Source organism: Podarcis tiliguerta (assembly GCF_965153285.1).
Source record: "Podarcis tiliguerta genome assembly, chromosome: 2".
In the NCBI taxonomy this organism is placed as follows: Eukaryota; Metazoa; Chordata; class Lepidosauria; order Squamata; family Lacertidae; genus Podarcis; species Podarcis tiliguerta.
Genome location: NC_139535.1, coordinates 21,431,770 through 21,452,664, shown reverse-complemented (window position 1 = coordinate 21,452,664; position 20,895 = coordinate 21,431,770). Strand labels below are relative to the sequence as shown.

General features: G+C 42.0%; 1 protein-coding gene across 5 annotated transcripts in view; it reads left to right on the top strand.

Moving 5' to 3' along the window:
- The window catches only part of CFAP20DC (CFAP20 domain containing), a 145,631-nt gene that overhangs the window by 79,223 nt on the left and 45,513 nt on the right, over window positions 1–20,895 (top strand). For all 5 annotated transcript variants that reach the window (XM_083425174.1, XM_083425175.1, XM_083425173.1 and 2 more), the window contains 3 exons: window positions 3,904–4,223; window positions 8,184–8,573; window positions 18,830–19,033. In XM_083425174.1, coding sequence (XP_083281300.1) covers window positions 3,904–4,223; window positions 8,184–8,573; window positions 18,830–19,033 — 914 coding nt within the window. The remainder of the gene's footprint in view (window positions 1–3,903; window positions 4,224–8,183; window positions 8,574–18,829; window positions 19,034–20,895) is intronic.

Here is a 20,895-nt window from a genome sequence, read left to right as displayed (position 1 = left end):
TGTGATCCATCCCATCCTTAGCCCCACATCTTTCCTAATGTGATTCCTTCCTCTCCAACACTTCCTTGCCCTCACAAAGCAGAAAGACAAGTCACGTACATGCCCAAATCTCCAAACTACAGCCTAAAAGTTCACACACACACACACACACACACACACAGTTGCAGGACTTTTAGAAACACGGAAGAACCTTGATTTATCTAATCTCTTACTGCTTCTCCTATTTACCACTCTTGGTATTGCCTCCCGTCACTTACAAAGGTGTGGGGAGCATTTGGGCCTCCATACATTGTTGGGTTGAAGTTCCAGTTGGCCCCAGCAAGCATGTCTAATGGCCAAGGATTATGGGGGTTGTAATTCAGCCAAGGTTACCCACAATTGATATAAAGTGTATAAGTCCCATTCTCTTAGGAACATGGCTCAGGCCGGAAAGGAAAACCCCTAAGAAACTAGCTTTTTGTTCCTTGATATTCTTTCCTTGATACTGCAGTCAGTATGTCTATACTGAATAATATATGAACAACAGAAAATGCCTGAATTAATTTGCAGTCTCATGTTAGAATCCTAAGAATCCTGTGTGTGTTGTTGTTTCAGAGATAAATAACAGGACAGCATATTAGGCAATAAAAAAACATTCCTAAGGAACACAGTGAAGTTTGTAGAAATCAGGGGGATGTAAAAGTCATGCCAGAGTATTGAAGAATATATATTTGTCTCAGTCCTGGTTTTCATCTTGGTTTGACCCATAATCCAGAGATTATCCATATTGCTTTGTATTAGGTCCTTTCAAATTTAGAATTGAAATTCTTTAGATAGGTAGCAGAGAATACATAAACGTATCTTCCAAAGCAGGTGTGCAATTCCATTACAAAAAGGAAATTGTTTTGGGGCAAAGGAAGAAATAAAATGAATGAATATTGTGTATCATTCGTCAGTCTTATTTATGCCATGTTGAAACCTTCATTAAAATGTTAGGCTGCAATTAGAAGCTCCAGCATAAATCTGACTCTGCAGAGAAACTAATTAGACATTTAGGTGATCATTCTTGTATTTATCTTGTTTGCTGCAATACTGTGATTACACTGTAATTTACATATTTTTCCTAAGAAGATACACGAAATTATTCATTACAATTGATATGGAAACATTTTATTTATTTTTTTCCAGTGGAAGAATTCCAGTAAATTCATGGCTGAGAGATAATAGGATTTAGTTTGTTCTAGAACACTCATCTTGTTCACTTGTAAACAAGTATATACTGACTACAGGTCACATTAGTTGCCGAGCTGTGTAACAGGTGTGAGATCGCATTCTACAATCCTACATGCTATCTTCTTTTTTCACTTCGTAAGACCCCCGAGTTAAGTGTATCTTCCTGCTCAAAATATCTGCCTTAAAAGGGAGAGAAAAGACTACCACCACCCGTTTTCCAAACCATTTGCTTCTTTAACTACTGAATGAAAGAGAATCTGCATTGCCAAGTGTACATAGGGCATGGTGCAAAACCCCAGCTTCCTCTTAGTTTTGCAAAGAGGGTGCCATTGAAATGAATATGAATGTCAGAAATCAGATGTGTTTCTCAGATGGCGTGTCCTCACCATCTGGCTAGTGTTGGCTTGGCGCAGTGCCAGGGATGCCAACTTGAATAACATATTGGGGAGAGCAGGTAAGCCCCACTCTACATAATTGTTCACATGTTACAGTGCGCACATGGCATTTGAATGCCCGTGTTCATCAACTTGGGGAGGATACCCCCCTCAAGTATTTTATTTGGGGGGCAAAGGGACCCCGGCCCCTAGGAGTTGGCTCCTATGAGCAGTGCTGAGCATCATGATGTCACAAACTGGGATAACTATTCCTGTGCATGGAGAGACCTCTGTATTGGAATGCAATTTTCAGTGGAAATCTCTGTTTTACCTGTGCTGTGTCACTCAGGCTCAGTGACAGTGTTAGCAGTATCTCTTTTCTCCCTTACTGTTAGCAGCAGGTCATGGTGCTTTTGCAATGCAACTTCCAGTTTAGTATTTTATGTGATCTCTCCCCCCCCCCCCCCTCCACAAAAAACCCTATTGCTGGTGGGTAATATTGGTTTATGGAGCTAGGGAGTTCCAAGCTGTAGTGACCAAGCCGCACAGTTCTTCATCTAATGAAGATAAGGGAGTGATGAATACTTGAGCAGTTCTTCTTTTCCCTAGATGTTGTTTGAGATCCCCCTTAATCAATCCCATTGACATTTCCCCCTAACATAATTTCAAACAGTAAAGTATAATTTAACAACGAGATGGTAAAACAGCTCCGTCCCATGTTTATCTGGCACAGTCAATCTTTAAATCCATTTCATTGGCTTTATGTTTGTTTTAAAACAAGAAGATTAGCACTGCCTGCTTGCAGGGGGAATCTGGTGAGATGGATATATTCGCGCATTGTTTCATACCAGCTCAAAGCTGCACTTTTGAGATTCAAATATAAATTGGACAAGGGTGTGTGGAGCTGAATGTAGAGGTTGGGACATTCGACTCCTTTGAAGAGGAAGCACATCATATAATTTTTAAGGAATCAGGTACGATTTATATAGATAAGCCCGTAACAAAGCTTTCGTCTTAGTCCAGCATGGCAAAGAAACAAAAGACTGGATGGGGCCAGGTGTGCAGAGGAAGGGGTTTGTTTATGGAGACAGGGTGGGTGTGGTGGAACAAGAGGTAACACGTCAAAGCTGGGACAGATGTGGAGGGATATAACTTACTAGCTGACCATATACTTTGTGTACAGAAGATATTAATTCATTAATTTATTTACCAGATTTATAGACCTGGATTTCACCACATACACTGATCTCAGGGCATTTTCTAACACAGTACAACATTTGGCATGAAGCCACGATAAAATAGAATAATGAATCAAATCTTTAATAAAACACAGAACGACTTGCAATGTTAGGCAGCACTCATTAATTTTCTCCAAAGGTTCAGGAGAACGAATGTGTCTTAACTTGGCGATGGAAGCCCAGTGAAGTTGTCCCCATCTGTCTCTCCAAGAGTTGAAGATTTCCATAGTCAGGGTGTAACAGAGACTATCATGTGCCACTACACAGTAGATGCTGCCTACCCATGGGGCAATGAGAAGAGCTCTGCACATCACTGACTGCAGGATCTAGATCAATTGATAAGTGAGGAAATGCTTCAACAAATAACTGTCCTGCATTATGCAGTACTAACACCAGGTTAGTATGTATGGAAGTGAGAGCTGGACCATAAAGAAGGCTGATCGCCGAAGAATTGATGCTTTTGAATTATGGTGCTGGAGGAGACTCTTGAGAGTCCCATGGACTGCAAGAAGATCAAACCTATCCCTTCTTAAGGAAATCAGCCCTGAGTGCTCACTGGAAGGACAGATCGTGAAGCTGAGGCTCCAATACTTCGGCACTTCATGAGAAGAGAAGACTCCCTGGAAAAGTCCCTGATGTTGGGAAAGATGGAGGGCACAAGGAGAAGGGGACGACAGAGGACGAGATGGTTGGACAGTGTTCTTGAAGCTACCAGCATGAGTTTGACCAAACTGCGGGAGGCAGTGGAAGACAGGAGTGCCTGGTGTGCTCTGGTCCATGGGATCACGAAGAGTCGGACACGACTAAACAACAACAACACCAGGTTCAATCTGGCTAGAAATGATGTTCAGTTGTGGGTCAAGAACACCCAGAGATCCATAGGTTCCCCATCCTTGTTTAAGACATCCACTTATATTCTGTAGTAATGTTATAGCTTCGTTTTATGACTTTTGACAATCTCCATTTTATTTCTCAAGCAGCACTCAACGTTTGCTTGATAATTTTCCTGAAAGACACATTTTTATATAGAAACAGTTACCATCTGTGTTGCTTCTCTCTCCCCCCCCCTTTATTTACAGATGAGTGGATATTCCCTGATAAAGAAACTTCTCAACTGGATTCCAGCAATCTGTCGCTGAAGGATAGTGAAACATCTTGCAGTTTTTTAAACTTGGCATTGAGTGATGTTGAAGCATGTGAAAACAAGCAAGCAGCCGAAGACCGGCGAGAGGATGTTTTCACCTATTCCTCAAAACCTAGATCAGCACCTCACGGGAAGCCCTTGAACCTGTCATCAGAAAGCTGCAGCTTTTCTGTGGATTTAAAAGAAGAGATCAGTGGGGTTTGGCGAGGAGCTCAGATGGAAGATGACTTTTATGGAAATGAGAGCAATGAAGAGGTGAGTTACTTCGGTGGTCGTTGGTTTGATGTAGCTGTACTCAACTGGCATTGGCACTATCATCTGTCATTCTTTCTCGTGAATAAATTGCTGTGAGGGAGTGGAGCTCCTTTCAGAGAAAAATCGGTGTGTGTGTGTGTGTGTGTGTGTGTGTTAGAGAGAGAGAGAGATCACTTGGCTGCTCTAGGCATTGAACTGACACTTAACAGTGACATCAGCAAAAACAGATCTCTTGAAGAGCTTAAAATCTAAATTTCATCGGGGTGAAGATGATGAGGCGATATGGGGATGGAAGAGAAAAGCTCAGCAAGTAATCAAGTTCACTCACATGCACATGCCATTTGTGAATGAGAAATCACTGATCTGAGGTGCAGGTGTGAGACCCTCTTCAGTAGAGAAACTCTACACAAGGGAGTCATTGGCCAAGGCCTGGATCGAGGCATTCCTGTAGAAATATATATATATAACAGTGAACCCTTAATTTAGTCGAACACTTTTAATGAAACATCTATGCATTTTCAGTATATGGAAATCATATCAAGACAAGATAACTGATTTGAAAGCAACTTCATCTACTCCTGCTCTCAACTGTGTGCCTGTACAACGTTGTGTGACGTTGATGTTTTGGCCTGTTCAACCAGCACATTGCATCTGATATAAACTGCTTTGTGGCATATGTAACATAGCTACCAAACTGTCTCGGTACTAATGCTGTGAGCGAATGCATATTGGAAATATATTCTAGGCCATCAAGGCCTAGTGCCCCTCCTAAACACCTATCCTGAATGGTCAATTAATTTCAGTTTTTTTCTAGTCTTCACCTTGTTAAAAATGTTGTGCAACACTTCTGCAACACTTGTGAACTAAATCGATGCATAGTGCAAACTTTTTGCACTCTTTTTTGCCTTGTTTTCTTGTTAGTTGCTGTACCCGCCCCCCCGTTTTTAAAAACCTTTAAAGAGAGAGATAGTTTCTCTATTTTAGATATGCATTATACACTGCAGATGAGAGTTCACAGTGCATTGGCATGTGAAGAACATGATTTCCCCACCCCCAAAAATAATAATCTGATTTTTAAAACAAAAAAATGCTGCTTGTTTAGACCTTCACCCCTTAACATGGGTGGCACCTGCAGGAATGTAACGAAGGATTTTGCAGCTTTGGCAATATGAAAAATATTGAGCTCTAAGATGACTGAAAAAGAACCAATAACGTAACTGGAAACATCAGCTGCTGCTATAATTACAAAAATTCAGCAGATTGTCATGTCAATCAGCCATTACATCAGGTTGTTATGGCAACCGCTATGTTTCTCTGCCTTTATTAACATTCCAGACTCTTGCCTATTTAATTATGGAAATCATTTCTTATCATTTGAATCTCTTTCCACTAACTTAGAAGTACAAGCGAGTTCTATTGCAGCTAGGAAGATAAAACTTTTTCTTTTTCTTTTTCTTTTTTTTTTTTTGCAAAATTATGTCTCCCTGAGAAAATTGCAGTTTGCATGCTAAATATAACCAAAGATATAACCCTACCTTCCTGTATCTCTTGGTTATTTTTTCACCTTCGATTTGACAAGTATCATTAGTTATATTACAATGCTATGATTTTAGGGTTAAGCCACTTAAAGATGACACACTGAATCTTAAATCATGGCCATCATCTGGTCTCTGTTTTTGGAGTTCTTCACAAATACCAAGATATTCTCTTTGCCAGTTATAATCCAGAAAGATAAGACCAGTTACTAATTAGGAAAAGGACTGAATTATAATGATGTTTATTCTTATAGATATTTGCCACTTTGTGCTCTTTCCCATTTAAGTTTTACTTTGGTTTACTTTATTTCCTACGTAAAAATAAACTGGAATGGGTATGCATTGTGGATTTTCCCTTGGACACAAATCATCCATTTTCTATGCTTAAATCAATGGCAAAATTCACATTATTGTGCACGTGAACAACAACTCTGTCCTGTGTCAAACAAAGGTAATGAGAATAATGTGCAATCTATGTTCAGGGGCCAATATAGAAAGTTATCTGAACTCTGCTTTGAAGTTCAGCTTCATTATTCGCTTCTCCTTCTTTTAGATAAGCAGTTGGATCTGTAAAGGTAAAGGGACCCCTGACCGTTAGGTCCAGTCGTGGCCGACTCTGGGGTTGCGGCGCTCATCTCGCTTTATTGGCCGAGGGAGCTGGCATACAGCTTCCGGGTCATGTGGCCAGCATGACTAAGCCGCTTCTGGCGAACCAGAGAAGCGCACGGAAACGCCGTTTACCTTCCCGCCGGAGTGATACCTATTTATCTACTTGCACTTTGAGGTGCTTTCGAACTGCTAGGTTGGCAGGAGCTGGGACCGAACAACAGGAGCTCACCCCGTGGCAGGGATTCGAACCGCCAACCTTCTGATCGGCAAGTCCTAGGCTCTGTGGTTTAACCCACAGCGCCACCCGCGTCCTGTTGGATCTGTAGACTTACCTAAAAGAAGGAGAAAGTTTTCCATTCATTGAAAATGAACGGGGCAACCCAAGTAAACCAAACGTATCATCTGTGCAATGACATACACAAGAAAAATGCTAGATCAGGGGAAAGGCTATTTGAAGATGCAGAAAATGAATTTCCTTTGGACGTAAGGGAATTTGCCCTGTTTACCACCATCCGCCTTTGACCAAAGGAGAGAACTACAGGGAAACCAACAGCAATTTTTCTGTAGGCCAGAGCAATTCAGATGGTACCTTGACCCATCTAAAAGCTTCTGTATGTGGCTTGCTCACTGGCATGGGCAACTTGGAAATCTTACTGGCCGCAGAGTGCCTTTGCTTCCCTCCACCTCCCACCACCATCATCTTTGCTTTCCTCTGTCCAGATCTGCCCATTTTGCTGGGTGGGGGATCAGGGTCAGTGTTGAGATTTGGCCCACGTTCTCATTATACTCCTCAGGTTACAATTTCTAAATACTGTCGATCCCTTTAAAAACCTATGGGATTTACATTACCATGACAGTGTGCAGCATTGCAGCCCTCACCCTATGAAGCTCTTCCCACTCTCCTCATTCACATTTAAATGAATAAGACTGTCTTCTCATCACAAAGCATGTTAACTCTGGCTACTCAACATTAAAGATCTGGATACAAAGGACTAGGTCCCATCTGCTCCAAAGTGGGCTCTCAAGAATGATCTTTTAGAAATTACAACTGAGCAAGAGCAATCAGTTTTCTGTATCCAGAAATTATTGTCCAGATACCCATCTGCATCTTCTTTCAAGGAATGTGGCACTGCAATAGAAGAGCCATATCCTTGGGGAAATCAGTCTCTTCAGTGTACATATGCCATGCTACAGTTAATCAGACATACTTTATTGAAGCTTTGGCACTGGTGCATGATTGAATAGGGGTTTTTTTTATAAAAAAAATCTACAAGGGAGACTTGCAGAAATAGAAATGTGTATTGGTGGGTAATGTGAAGATACAGGGCAAATGTCAGCTAAAATGTGATATTGCAGAATATGATGTTGATGTATATACAATCTGCCAAATTATATTAGTGTATGTTGTAGTATTTCCCCATATGGTAAATAAAAGTGTGTGTAGCTGTGGAAAAGAGAGGCCTTGTTGAAATCTTTACAAAGGGGAATGATGCAGCTCTCCATGAGGAATGTATCTAAGCATTGTGTGTAGGTTGATAGGGAAGGGGAGAATGCAGAAAAAAGCAAAGGTTTACAAAGCCTGAGGTACAAAAATGCAGGGTTGTTGTTTTTAAAACAGAATTACTTTGCCTCTCTAAAAGCCACCTGAAACAGAAAAGTTAGGAATATGACTGAATTTCAGTTGTCAGCAGTTGGGGGCGGGACCCTCTCTCTTGTGTATACTCTGCATCTATGTTGAATGAGAAAAATAGTAAGAAATTGTAGAACAGGCAGTATTGGGGTATCATTCATATTTTGTTGTCTTTCTTTATTCTAGGATGATAATGGCAGTGAATTTATGCAAGAGGCTCCAACCAGCCCCTCATTTTTAGGGTCATCTGAACTTGCAGTTTTCAAAGAGATCCCACCCCAGATGACATGCAGAAGTCCAGAAAACAGCCCAAACAAAGAATATGCAGAACACACCAGTGAGGAACTGTCGCCAATGACAGAAGATTCAATTGTGACGGCAGGAAAGGCAGATAACATCCAAAGGAACTTGTTGCCAACTTCCTGCTTGTCCCCAACAGGAAGCATGCCTGAGCCCAGGAAGGAAGCATCTTTTGTATCAAAGGGTACATCAACCAGTCCATTAAGAACTTCCATCAGCAGAAAATCCCTCAAAGAAATCCCACAGGAGAATTCAAATCTGATATTCCAAACTCCTGTAAGTGTTTTGGAGCATGGAGAAAATATTAAGGTTTTCTATCTATATTGTTTGAATAAGAGGGCATTGCAGGTTTTGTGTATCCCTGCATGCCCACTTTGCACCTAGTGATGCGAACTTGGTGTCATATATTTGAACTCATTGGCCCAGTAGGGGGCAGTGACCAATAACAGAGCATGATAAATCTGTAAAGCAAAGATAAATTAATTAAAAAACCAAGGTCACAAAGGAGCAGTCTAAATTCATGGCAGGTAGGGCTATCAATAGCAACTAGATAACAATGCAGCCCTAAAATGTCTGCTTTTTGGATTTACTCCTGTGTAGGTTGGGTTAATGGGATGTGGGTGGCGCTGTGGGTTAAACCACAGAGTCTAGGACTTGCCAATCGAAAGGTCGGCGGTTCGAATCCCCACAACAGGGTGAGCTCCCATTGCTTGGTCCCTGCTCCTGCCAACCTAGCAGTTTGAAAGCTTGTCAAAGTGCAAGTAGATAAATAGGTACCACTCTGGCGGGAAGGTAAACGGCGTTTCCGTGCGCTGCTCTGGTTCGCCAGAAGCAGCTTAGTCATCCTGGCCATATGACCCGGAAGCTGTACTCTGGCTCCCTCGGCCAATAAAGCGAGATGAGCGCCGCAACCCCAGAGTTGGCCACGACTGGACCTAATGGTCAGGGGTCTCTTTACCTAAGTTGGGTTAGGATTCCCACCTAAGATCAGGAATGAATAGCATTATAAGCCATGGACTGCATGTGGCCTATGAAGCATTTTAATGTATATCCAGATCCGGGTTTAAGTTGCTTGTCCATAGGCTGCCGAATCAAATTCAAAAAATGTTACAGCATATTGAAGATGGAAGATACAGAGACAAAGTTTCTCTGAAGCTATTGTGCTTTTAAAAATCTCTCATGATTTGTCAATCCACATGTCAAGATTTGTCAAGGACTGACTTTAAGTTTAGAACATTTGGAGGTAATTTTTAAAAAAATCTTTTGAATGAGTGCAATCTGTCCAATTGTAGTTTGACATTTGTTACAAAGATGACAGTGAGAGAAGAATGTGGGTAGAAGAACTAATAAATACCAATCAGCCAATAATAAATATAGCTTGTAAATCAAGACTTGTAAACGCCTGGGAAGAGCTCACTGGAACAGCTGAAGAAACAAACAATATTGTTTAGTTTCCAGAAAGTTATGAAAGTATCTCAGATTTTTGCTTTATCTCTTAGCCGGAGTCTTCCGGAGTCAGAATCAATCCAAATAAATATCCCTAAGATCTTGGCGACTCTTCTGTGCCATTGCAGCTTTTGGAACTGTGATGATTGAAAAGGGGATGTTGAGTGGGTGGTTATATGCCCTGCTGTCCTTGGTGAGCATGAAGGAAAAGCCATTCACCATCTGATTGAATGCCATCTGATTCTTGGCTGGGAATAAATTTCTCTTCAGCTCATGGATTAGTGGCAGGCCCAGAAAGGATTTTTTGGCACTTGACTTGTATGAGCCACTAGGGACTATCTGCTCTGAAAGGACCATCATGTAACACATTTTGCAGTTGTGCTAAGGGGAATGTATTTTTGGTAAGCCTGTGAAGGTTGGACCCGATAGACTACCTGGTCCATTGCACATGCAATGAAAATATGCAGATTAACTCAGTGGCTCGCTCATGTAGGTTCCCCCTATCCTCCGTATAGCCTTCATTAATGAAAATCATGACTGAATAGGTTTGTTACTTTATAGTCTGGGGGTTCTTTTTTCCTTAATGTGAACTAGGGGCCAGTTTATGTCCCTGTCAATTCTGCAAGTCCTAGTCACAATGAGAAGAGAGAAGAGTGGACTGAATGCACCTCCATATGTTGTTGTTCTACAACTCCCACCATCCCTGACCATTGACCACGCTAGCCGGGGTAGATGGAAGTTGTGCTCCAATGTCATTTGGAGGAGGCACCGTGTTGGCTGCCTCTGTCCTAGTGAGCTTGCCATGGGCTGCTGCTCTTATTGAGCACTGCACTGGCCTGGATAGTCTTGATAATCCAAATCAGTGCCAGCTCTTTTGTTCTTATTTTTAGTTGTACTCTTCTGATTAATTAGCCTTCCCGTTGCTACCATAGTGGGGGTTCCAGGGTGGGTGAAATAATATGACTCGAAATTTTCATTACAAACGGTGGTAGCTCAGACTTCCAAGCAGGGCAAGTTTATTGTAGTCACTGGCAAACTTTTGAAGTCTGTGAATTACCAATGCAGGTTCAGTTTAGACGACTGAAGTCCTGGAGAGGAAAATTGACAGATTTTCAATACCAATCTGCAGGCGAACTCGTGAGATCATTAGTCTCTACACTTCATAGTGTCGCTGCAGCCATCCAGAAAAATAATAAATGACATGATTGAAGGCTAACAGTAAGGTAGTATCATATACCAAATCCCCAGGCTATTTTGGGGACTATACTCATGCCCATCAAATTGATTCTTCTCCCTCATGTGGTTTTACTCCCTTCCCCACTGTGTACTCTCGTTACAGCAACTGTTATGCAAGAACAAATTAGTCCACTGCAAATAAGGTGACAATACTTTGTACCTTTTTTAACAGTTAAGATTTCCTCACTCAATTTATGTGCTAAATAGTCTGCTATGAATAGAGAGATTTAAAATGGAATGTGTGTTGTGTTAGAGGTGGCCGCTCTTAAGCTGTCAGATTCTTCTGACATTTTTTGGACAGTTAAATGTCTTGCTGTGCAGCATATACAATTTTATTGTAATGTCTCTTGACTCTTCAGATTCATTTCTAGTGGGCTGTATTTGTTTAATGCATGCAAGCCCAGTCACTAAGTGTACTAATTGTAGATACGGACTCTGTTCTGTGACTTCTGCCACTGCTTCCCTCTTGATCAGGAATGTGGCCTTCCAGAGGTGATTGGACTCCCATCAATCAACATAAATTTTATGAAATATATTCATGAAAATTAAAAGACAGGATTCAAAATTGAAAATGCTACTTGGCACGCTAACCAATTTGCAGAACTTAACAATAATCATAATATTTCCTAAAGTGGTTGTGTTGCCTGAACCGTGGCTCTGGGCTGGAACTGATGTAGACAAACTGAATAGCAGAGACATGAACAATACTAAGTCTGCATAGCTGCAACAGTAGGCTTGGCACTGAGATGGGTCATATCATACTATCCCTGCTTTACAAAGTGCTTCATAACTCAGGGCTCAGGATCACACTGCCAGGGGTCTGTGGTCTGCCTAGTTTGGTCAGAAGAAGAAATTGGGGTGGGCTGGAACTGTTACCTGAGTGAGACAACAATGGACCTATGTACACCTCACCTTAACTCTTGTAGCCCAGGGTGTGGAAAGCAATGAGAAGCAGCACACCTGGGAGGGCCACCCAATAGATCTGTCCCCTGGTGGCCTGGTAGTAATATTGCGAAAAAGAGGAAGCCTTTACCCAAAGGCATGTTCATTTGAGACAGTCCTAGGAGATGATAGTGGACTGGATCGAAGCAGACAGAAAGAAGCCAGTTCTAAAGGGACAGCAGCTTCTTTTGTCAGGGATGGAGTGTAGCTGACTTCAAGAGCCAACAGTGATACATGTTCTTAATTTACAAAAGTTTCTCTCCTTTCTCACCTTGAGGAGATACTTCATTTGCTACATGTGAGCACCAGGCAAGCTTCAGTTTACAAGCTTGTGATAACTCCTCTTCCATTCCATCCTTTCTCAGAGCAAGACAAAAGGATGGTGCAGATACGGCCTAATGTGTTGGGTTTCATGTCAAAGGAATTTTTGCAGTGGAAACTTGGTGTGAAGAAGTCTGCTTATCCCCACATGTATATGACTAGTGAAAAAATGCTCAAACAACTCTTAATGAAATTGATTTGCTAACTACTTAGTAAACTTTAAGGACCTGCATGCTTGCAATGTTTTATTCATGTTTTAATAGAGTTCTCTATTATTAAGTTCAAATATTTTTTAATTAAGAAAGAAGTGCAGCCCTCTGGGTAATATTGCAACCAAGTAGATAGCTGGTAATTAAACTTTTCCGCACGTATAACTAAATTTAAACAATTCTGGATAAATCATTTGAACCTAAGAGAATGCAAATGTCATTATGTGCATCTCTAAACTGGAAAAAAATGGCTTTTTTATAACAGGTTTTGTCAATCCGTTGAATGTTTTAAAAGCTTAATAAAAATGCTTCTTATCGTATGGAGAGGATATACAGAAAGACAAGATAAGCTTTTAATTGCCAGCCGAAGTGTCGCATTTAGAAGAATCTTGGGAGCCGTGTGAAATTACTTTTTGCATGAAAAACCCCTTTGAGAATAAAAAGGAACTTCAGTTTGAAATCCGTTTTAGGAAATCCCCATTTAAATATCACCAAACATAAAGGGCCTGTAGAGCACCAGGGCTGTATTTCAGACCAAGGAGAGCATTTTCAGGGATCAAGTTGGTAGGTCACATTCTCAGGATTGTGACCTAACAAAGCATTTCTACTTTCCTTTAAAGTTGCAGCATTACAAAGTATTCCTAGGAGGTAGCCCTTAAGAGGTAATCTCAGATGTCAGATTACAACCCTGTGCCTGAGAGGAATCTAAATAAAGGTCAACATTACTCATCTTCCTCTTGTGCATCTGGTCTTTCGATTACAGCATGCTTTCTAGCTGTCCTGTTCACCATTGCCCACATAACTTATACATGCAGATACTGTACATTTTACCAAGAAAAAAGGGGGGTGCATTTATTTTTTTTATTTTGCCAAGAATAATAATGTTCACAGCAAATATTTTGAGAAAATGTATGGTGAGAACTTGCCTAATGCAAAGCACTAAATCTTGAAAGTTTGGCTTTCTCGCTTTCCAATAGTTTTTATTGTTTAAAGGAGGCACCGATCAGACCTGGTCTTGCACTGCCTCCCGTCATTTGCAGCTGGTGACTGTGCAGCTTCCAAGTCTCCGTGATTCCTGGCTGCAGGTGACAGCCAGGTGACCTCCGGCCAGATCCAGTTCCCTACCCAAATTTATAATTACATAGTTGCACCACTGGCAGTTGTGGGGAGCTGTTGCATTAGAGTCTGTGTGCACCTGGTCTTTTCCTGTAGCATACCTTGCTCCAGGTTGTATATGTTGATTTGGCGGCGGAGAGGGGAATAAAGAGGAAGATTGTCTTCTCTTGTTTTGAAGCATGGAATTAGACTAGTTGGGGTGTCTTTCCACCCCTAAGCTGCTATTAAACATGATAGAGCTCATCTCCTCTCAGTATAGGGTTGGTTTTTCTGATGACTCAGAAGCTGCTGGGGTGGAGTAGCCTCCCACTCCCCAATGGGAAGGGACCCTGTATACTGTTTTTAGCCCAGCTAGCATCACTATCCTAACAAATTTACACAGTAAGGAGCACTGAGCCCATGACAAGAGCAGTCAGCTGTCAGACACTCCCCTCCCCAACACACCTTTGCAGAGGAGGAGGTTACAACAACTGGTGGATCTCCAGCTCCTTTATGGTATGGCTACCAAGAGTCTGGCCTCACATGTGGAAAGGCTGATGCAAGGCTACTTGCTTGCTGTGTTGATCAAAACTACATTTGCAGTAAATCTGGTTTATTCCCAGGTGTCAAGGAAAGGGCAATAGCTTGCTTCATTAAAGTCTAGACCTTACAGAACATAATCAAAATACAGAAAGGGCCTTAAGATATGCAATTAACCAAAAAGCAAAAGGACCTGCAAAGTAATATGCCACTGTCTTAAAACTTTTTTTGTGTACAAATCAATGCTGCAATCATTTCTTGGCCACTTCAAATCATAGAAGAATGAACCTTGGCCAGCATACCACAGGCATATATTTTCCCCTCTCTCAGGCATATATTTTCCCCTCTCTCAAAGTACAATGTTCACACCATTCTTTAAATTTCAATATTGTGATTAAAAGTCTTGAGTGCACATTGCTATTTGTGATCAAAAAGGCTCACAGTGTGTGCTAACGTTTGGACTGTTAAAGAACAGAGAACAACATGAGGAATTTCTAAGTTCCTCCCTGTCCCTCAGTTCTTTCAGCCTACTCTTTTTTGCAGTATAAAGGAACACTAATTATTGGTTCTAAGTGAATATATATATATATAGAGAGAAGAAAGTTGTGGTCCAAGCTGGGGGTTCATTTTGTAAGAATGTTCATGATTGACTCTCAGGTTGAGTAAATGGACCAGGCTTATTTGAATTGTCAAATGCAAAAGGCTTAAGTACACACCCACTGAAAAGGTTTCAAAATGGATTGTGTGTTTTTTCAAGCAGGCCCAAGGGAGGCTTGGAGACTTTGTCTTTCTGAATGTGTAGAAGGTAGCTAGAATGTAATAGGTATTACTGAAATCCCAGTAATAAATTAACATTATGAAAGAACTGGCACATGTTGTGGACAGTTGATTGAGTTGTTGTTGTTGTTCAAGCAGCTGAGGGGGCAGTAAGTTTATTTTAAAAGCCTTTTTCAGGATTGAGCTGCCAGTGAATAACAACTAGTTATCAACACTAATAAGCCATGATGTTCAGGGTAGATGTAATTTGGCCTAGAAGCATTCAACACTTTGGCATGATTTTCTGTGTACCCTGGTGGGGGCTGAAGCTGCTGAAAAGGGAATGGATTTCTGATGCCCTCATGAGCCATAAGTGCAGTCCAGGGTGTTAAAAGGTGAATTGCTGACCCCTTTCTTTGAAAGAGTCTTTGTACCAATTTAAAAGCCATATTCCATTTGTTATTGTGAGTGCAATAGGGCAAAGGGAGCACTCAGATGTTCAGTGAAACCCCTGGGCCGATGATGATATATACCCTACCTTTTTCCATGATGGGAATCAAGACGGCTTACAGATAAAAGTAAGAACTGCTGAAAATCATTTTTAAACCATCATTAAAAATCAATGAAACATTAACAGAAATAAAACTACATACATGCATAAAATAGATTAAAACCGTACCAACAATTACAATAAAAACAGCATGGCACCAGCCCTTTCATTAAAAGCAATCAGTTCCCAAAAGTCTGTTGGAACAAGAAAATCTTCACCTGCCAGCGGAAGGACAAGGAGGGAGCCAGTCTAGCTTTTCTAGGGAGGGAGTTCCAAAGATTGGGAGCCGCCACCAAGAAGGCCCTCTCCAGCATCCCCACCAAGCATGCCTGTGAGGATGGAGGGACTGAGAGAAGGGCCTCGCCTGAAGATCTCAAAACTCAGGCAGGTTTTTATGATTATCTTTCAGATGGCTTGGACCTAAGCCATATAGGGCTTTATACGTGATAACAAGCACTTATTATTATTATTATTATTATTTATTTGTACCCCGCCCATCTGGCTGGGTTTCCCCAGCCACTCTGGGCGGCTTCCAACAAAGATGAAAAATACACTACAATGTCACATATTAAAAACTTCCCTGAACAGGGCTGCCTTCAGATGTCTTCTGAATGTCAGGTAGTTGTTTATCGCTTTGACATCTGATGGGAGGGCGTTCCACAGGGCGGGCGCCACTACCGAGAAGGCCCTCTGCCTGGTTCCCTGTAACTTGGCTTCTCGCAGTGAGGGAACCGCCAGAAGGCCCTTGGAGCTGGACCTCAGTGTCCAGGCAGAACGATGGGGGTGGAGACGCTCCTTCAGATATACTGGACCGAGGCCCTTTAGGGCTTTAAAGGTCAGCACCAACACTTTGAATTGTGCTCGGAAACGTACTGGGAGCCAATGTAGGTCTTTCAAGACCGGTGTTATATGGTCTCGGCGGCCGCTCCCAGTCACCAGTCTAGCTGCACTTAGAATTGTGCCCAGAAACAGATGGGTAACCAGTAGAGCTGTTGTACCAAGGGAGTAGTATTCTCCCTATTGCCATACCATCTGTATAAAATGAAGGTAGAAAGTCTTCCTTATCATTTGAAGCAAACAGGATAGCCCCTGCTTGCATAATTTCTGGGTGAACACCAGATCCCTTCAGAGTTTGGGAATAGATCTGTAGGTACCTGCAGTTCCCAGAAAGCTGTTGTGCAGAGTGGCTGCAGCTGTGCTTCTTGTTGTTGTTGTTGTTTAGTCGTTTAGTCGTGTCCAACTCTTCGTGACCCCTTGGACCAGAGCTTCCACTGCCTCCCGCAGTTTGGTCAGACTCTACCCGACACTTAATGAAATTGAGATTCTGTAACTGGAGGAGAAACATTTCCGTGAATTTATCAGACTTCATTCTGTTTTGAGAACTTACTGTTTCACTGGCTCTCATCAGGAAAAAGGGTGCTAGAGAGGGCTTGTGTGAGGAAAAGCCTATTGTGAAAGCTAGCAGCTTGCTTTCTCTAGTTGTCTAGGCAACACAGAAGGAAGTTGCCCTCTGTTGACAAGTGCATGCAACTTCACTGATTCTAAACCATCACATTTGCTTGGGAGTAAATCGCATTGGATTCAGTGGGATTTACTTCTGGGTAATTGCAGGGGGTTTGACTACATGACCCATGGGGTCCCTTCCAACTCTATGATTCTGTGAATAACAGCTCTTGGTTCAGATCTTGGCCATCACCACAGTGTTCCCCTTTTTCCTTTTTTTTTAAACAAATGAAAGAATTCCTCAGACCCTTAGTTGGATTTGATATCCCGCCTTTCACTCCCCTTCAGGAGGCTAACATTCTCCTTTCCCTTCCTCCCCCACAACAAACACTCTGTGAGGTGAGTGGGGCTGAGAGACTTCACAGAAGTGTGACTAGCCCAAGGTCACCCAGCAGCTGCATGTGGAGGAGCGGAGACGCGAACCCGGTTCACCAGATTACGAGTCCACTGCTCTCAACCACTACACCACACTGAGATTACACATGGGCTGAAGCAGATATTTTAATAAGTAAATGTTAATGTGTAGTACATTTACAGTTTCACTCAGCATGTGCATATTACTTTTCATTTCTTCAGCTCGGGATTTAGTTCTAAATAAACCTACTTGGGGAGGAGTGTTGTGGGAGCTCACAGTAGAATCTTAGTCATGTAATAAACAACTCGCCCACTACTGACTTGTTGGTGACAAAGTTTGATTTAACTTTGCCTCCATGCCAGGAGTTAATAGTGCAATCCTTCAGAATTTACTTAGAAATAAGTCCTATTGAGTTTGGTGGTTATTTCAGGTAAACAAGCGTAGAGTTTTAACCCAAACCTGAAGTCTTACAACATCAAAACATGTTCCGTCTTGAAGCCATAGTCCTCTCAATTATCCCCCCCCCCCAAAAAAAAGAAATAAATAGGAGAATAAATAAATAAATAAACTTAGGTGAATCCACCTTCCAACTGATGATCTGGTTTATTTTAATTCATTGGATTATAGTAATTAACGAACCTTGCAGTGTTTGCAATCTATCCTAGTTCAATTAGTTTTCTCATCTCTTATACTCATTTATACAGTGTTAATCAAACATTCCTGGCAGCTTTATACACCATGCAAGTCTCAAAACTACTAGAATACAAGCTGTCCCACGTAGCTGTATTTTTATTCAATGTCCTTTCTGTTATTATCCATAGCAGAAGCTGGTGGGTATATTAATGAATGCTTTTCCCTGCTGCAAATATCACATGACCTCCTTCCCTTGCAAGAAATATTGGCTCTTTTCAACTGCTGTGGAAAAGTGTGCATGTCTTCTCCATAGTGACAGAGGTGTAGAAAGGTCAGGTGGTACCCGGTGCAGAAAATTTCTTGTCACCCCCCCCCCATTGATTTATTTCAAATTTTTGCCTGCAAAAATGGTTTTGCGTTACTTCATATTTTCTTACAAATGAATAATAATAAGTAATAATAATAAACTTTTATTTATATCCCACCCTCCCCGGCTGAAGTCGGGCTCAGGGCAGCTAACATCAGATATATAACATTGGTATAAAATCAAACAATAATTAAATTACCTCCTAAAAACATGGCAAAATCAAATTAAAGTCTAATTAGATGGCTTTCCGCAGGGTTAGGGTTGGGAAGAGTAAGTGCTCCACTGAATTGAAATTTCAGCCTTCACGACGGCCAAGTAAACAGCTATTTTCGTGGAGGAGGGTCAAGATATTAACTGATATGCGTGAAATTTCATATATAGCTATATAATCCCTAGCGTAGTAAGATAAGACCTTTGGAGCAGGCATTTTCCAAAAAAAAAGTTTTTTTTATGAACTGCCCTAGTAGGGCAGTAATTGTTTCTTGATAATTTGTCACACACACACACACCCTTCCTACGCCCCTGCATAGTGATTCCTTCCAGTACCACCCTCACGTTTCATTTCAATACAATTCATAGGAGTATGACTGGAGAAACTACCAGCCGAGCAACATGAGTGCTTCTGAACTGCAAATGTTGGCTAGTATGAAAAGGCAACAGAATGAAGAGCTGGAAGATAACGGACCTTCACATGGGTTGAGTGCATCTCAGATAGACAACTGTAATATCAGCATCAGTGCAAGCAGTGATGACACAACCACCTGGAACTCATGTCTCCCAGCGGTAAGTTTGAGCATGCCTTCTGTATGTTCTCCTAGTGGAACGCCTAGTTCTTCTGGGCTCATTTGAAGGGTTGTGTTGGCTTGAGAAGGATCCTGAATGCTATAGATCCTGGATATGTACAAACATTTTTTCTATACCTTTATGTTCTTTTTTCATCTCCGCCAAGCTAAGCAGTTGGCTCCTTATCTCTCTCGCCCTGACCTAGCCACTGTGATCCACGCGACGGTCACCTCCAGACTGGATTATTGTAACTCGCTCTACAAGGGCTGCCCTTGAGACTGACCCAGAAACTCCAGCGGGTGCAGAATGCCACAGCGAGACTCCTTAGGGGGTCGTCGCTGCGAGATCACATTCATCCGGTACTATACCAGCTGCACTGGCTCCCGGTGGAGTACAGGATCAGGTTTAAGGTGCTGGTTTTAACCTTTAAAGCCCTATACGGCCTAAGACCCTCGTACCTACAGGACCGCCTCTCCCGGTATGCCCCACAGAGGAACTTACAGTCTGCAAATAAAAACATCCTGAAGGTCCCAGGCCACAGAGAGGTTAGGCTTGCCTCAACTAGAGCCAGGGCCTTCTCAGCCGCAGCTCCAATCTGGTGGAAGGCTCTGTCACAAGAGACTAGGGCCCTGCAGGACCTGACATCTTTCCGCAGGGCCTGTAAGACAGAGCTGTTCCACCAGGCCTTTGGTCAGGGCGCAGCCTAACCCCCTCCTCTGGCAATCTGCACAGAATCTTGCTTAATGGTTGCCATCAATTTGATTTTTAATTAATTTTTATAATGAAAGGTTTTTAGAATGTTGGATTATTTTGATTGTTGTTAGCCGCCCTGAGCCCAGCTTTGGTATAAATAAAATTTTTTATTATTATTATTATTATTATTATTATTATTATTATTATTATTATTATTTTAGGGTTCTACCTTTAAGCGATGTCCGCATAGATGCTCATGACTCATGCGTGAACTCTGCAGCCGTGCCTTACTGATAAAACTTCCCAACAGTGGCAGTAAGATTCTTAGGAGAGTTTCAAACATACTCAGGAGCCCTTCCATGGAGTAATAATGGGCAGATGGCTGTGTTTAAATGCCTCCAGCAACAACAACAACAAAAACCCATCAATTCCTAAGGCAGTCTGTCACACTGCCAAACAGCTCGAACCATTAGGCTGTTTTCTTCTAAAGTTTGGCCAAAATCTGTCTTCCTGCAGTTGCCACCCAGAGCTTCTGTTTCTGCACTCTGGACAACTCTGCTCCATCGTCTGTCGTCACTAAAGATAGATGCTTCTGAAACAACTCAAAGCTAGTGCTTTGATGTGGGACCAGTCTGTCTGAATATGAATGTATATTGAGATACGTGCTGTCTATTCCTGAGCATGTTTACTCAGCATCCCTCTGTGTTCAGTGTGGTGTAGTGGTGAAGAGCGGTGGACTCGTAATCTGCTGAACCGGGTTCGCGTCTCCGCTCCTCCACATACAGCTGCTGGGTGACCTTGGGCCAGTCACACTTCTCTGAAGTCTCTCAGCCCCACTCACCTCACAGAGTGTTTGTTGTGGGGGAGGAAGGGAAAGGAGAATGTTAGCCGCTTTGAGACTCCTTAGGGTAGTCATAAAGCGGGATATCAAATCCAAACTCTTCTTCTTCTTCAATAGGCCTTACTCCTAAGTGTGTCTAAAGAACAGGTTGAACTATTAGACCATCAAGCCCAAATATAGCTTACCATGACTGGCGGAGGTTCTTAAGAGCGTGAGGCAAAAGGTCTTTCCCATCACCTGCTAGCTTGATCCTCTTAACTGGAGATTTAAAGTTTTGAACCTGAGATCTTCTGCATACAATGCATGTGCTGTTATCGCTGAGCTTTGT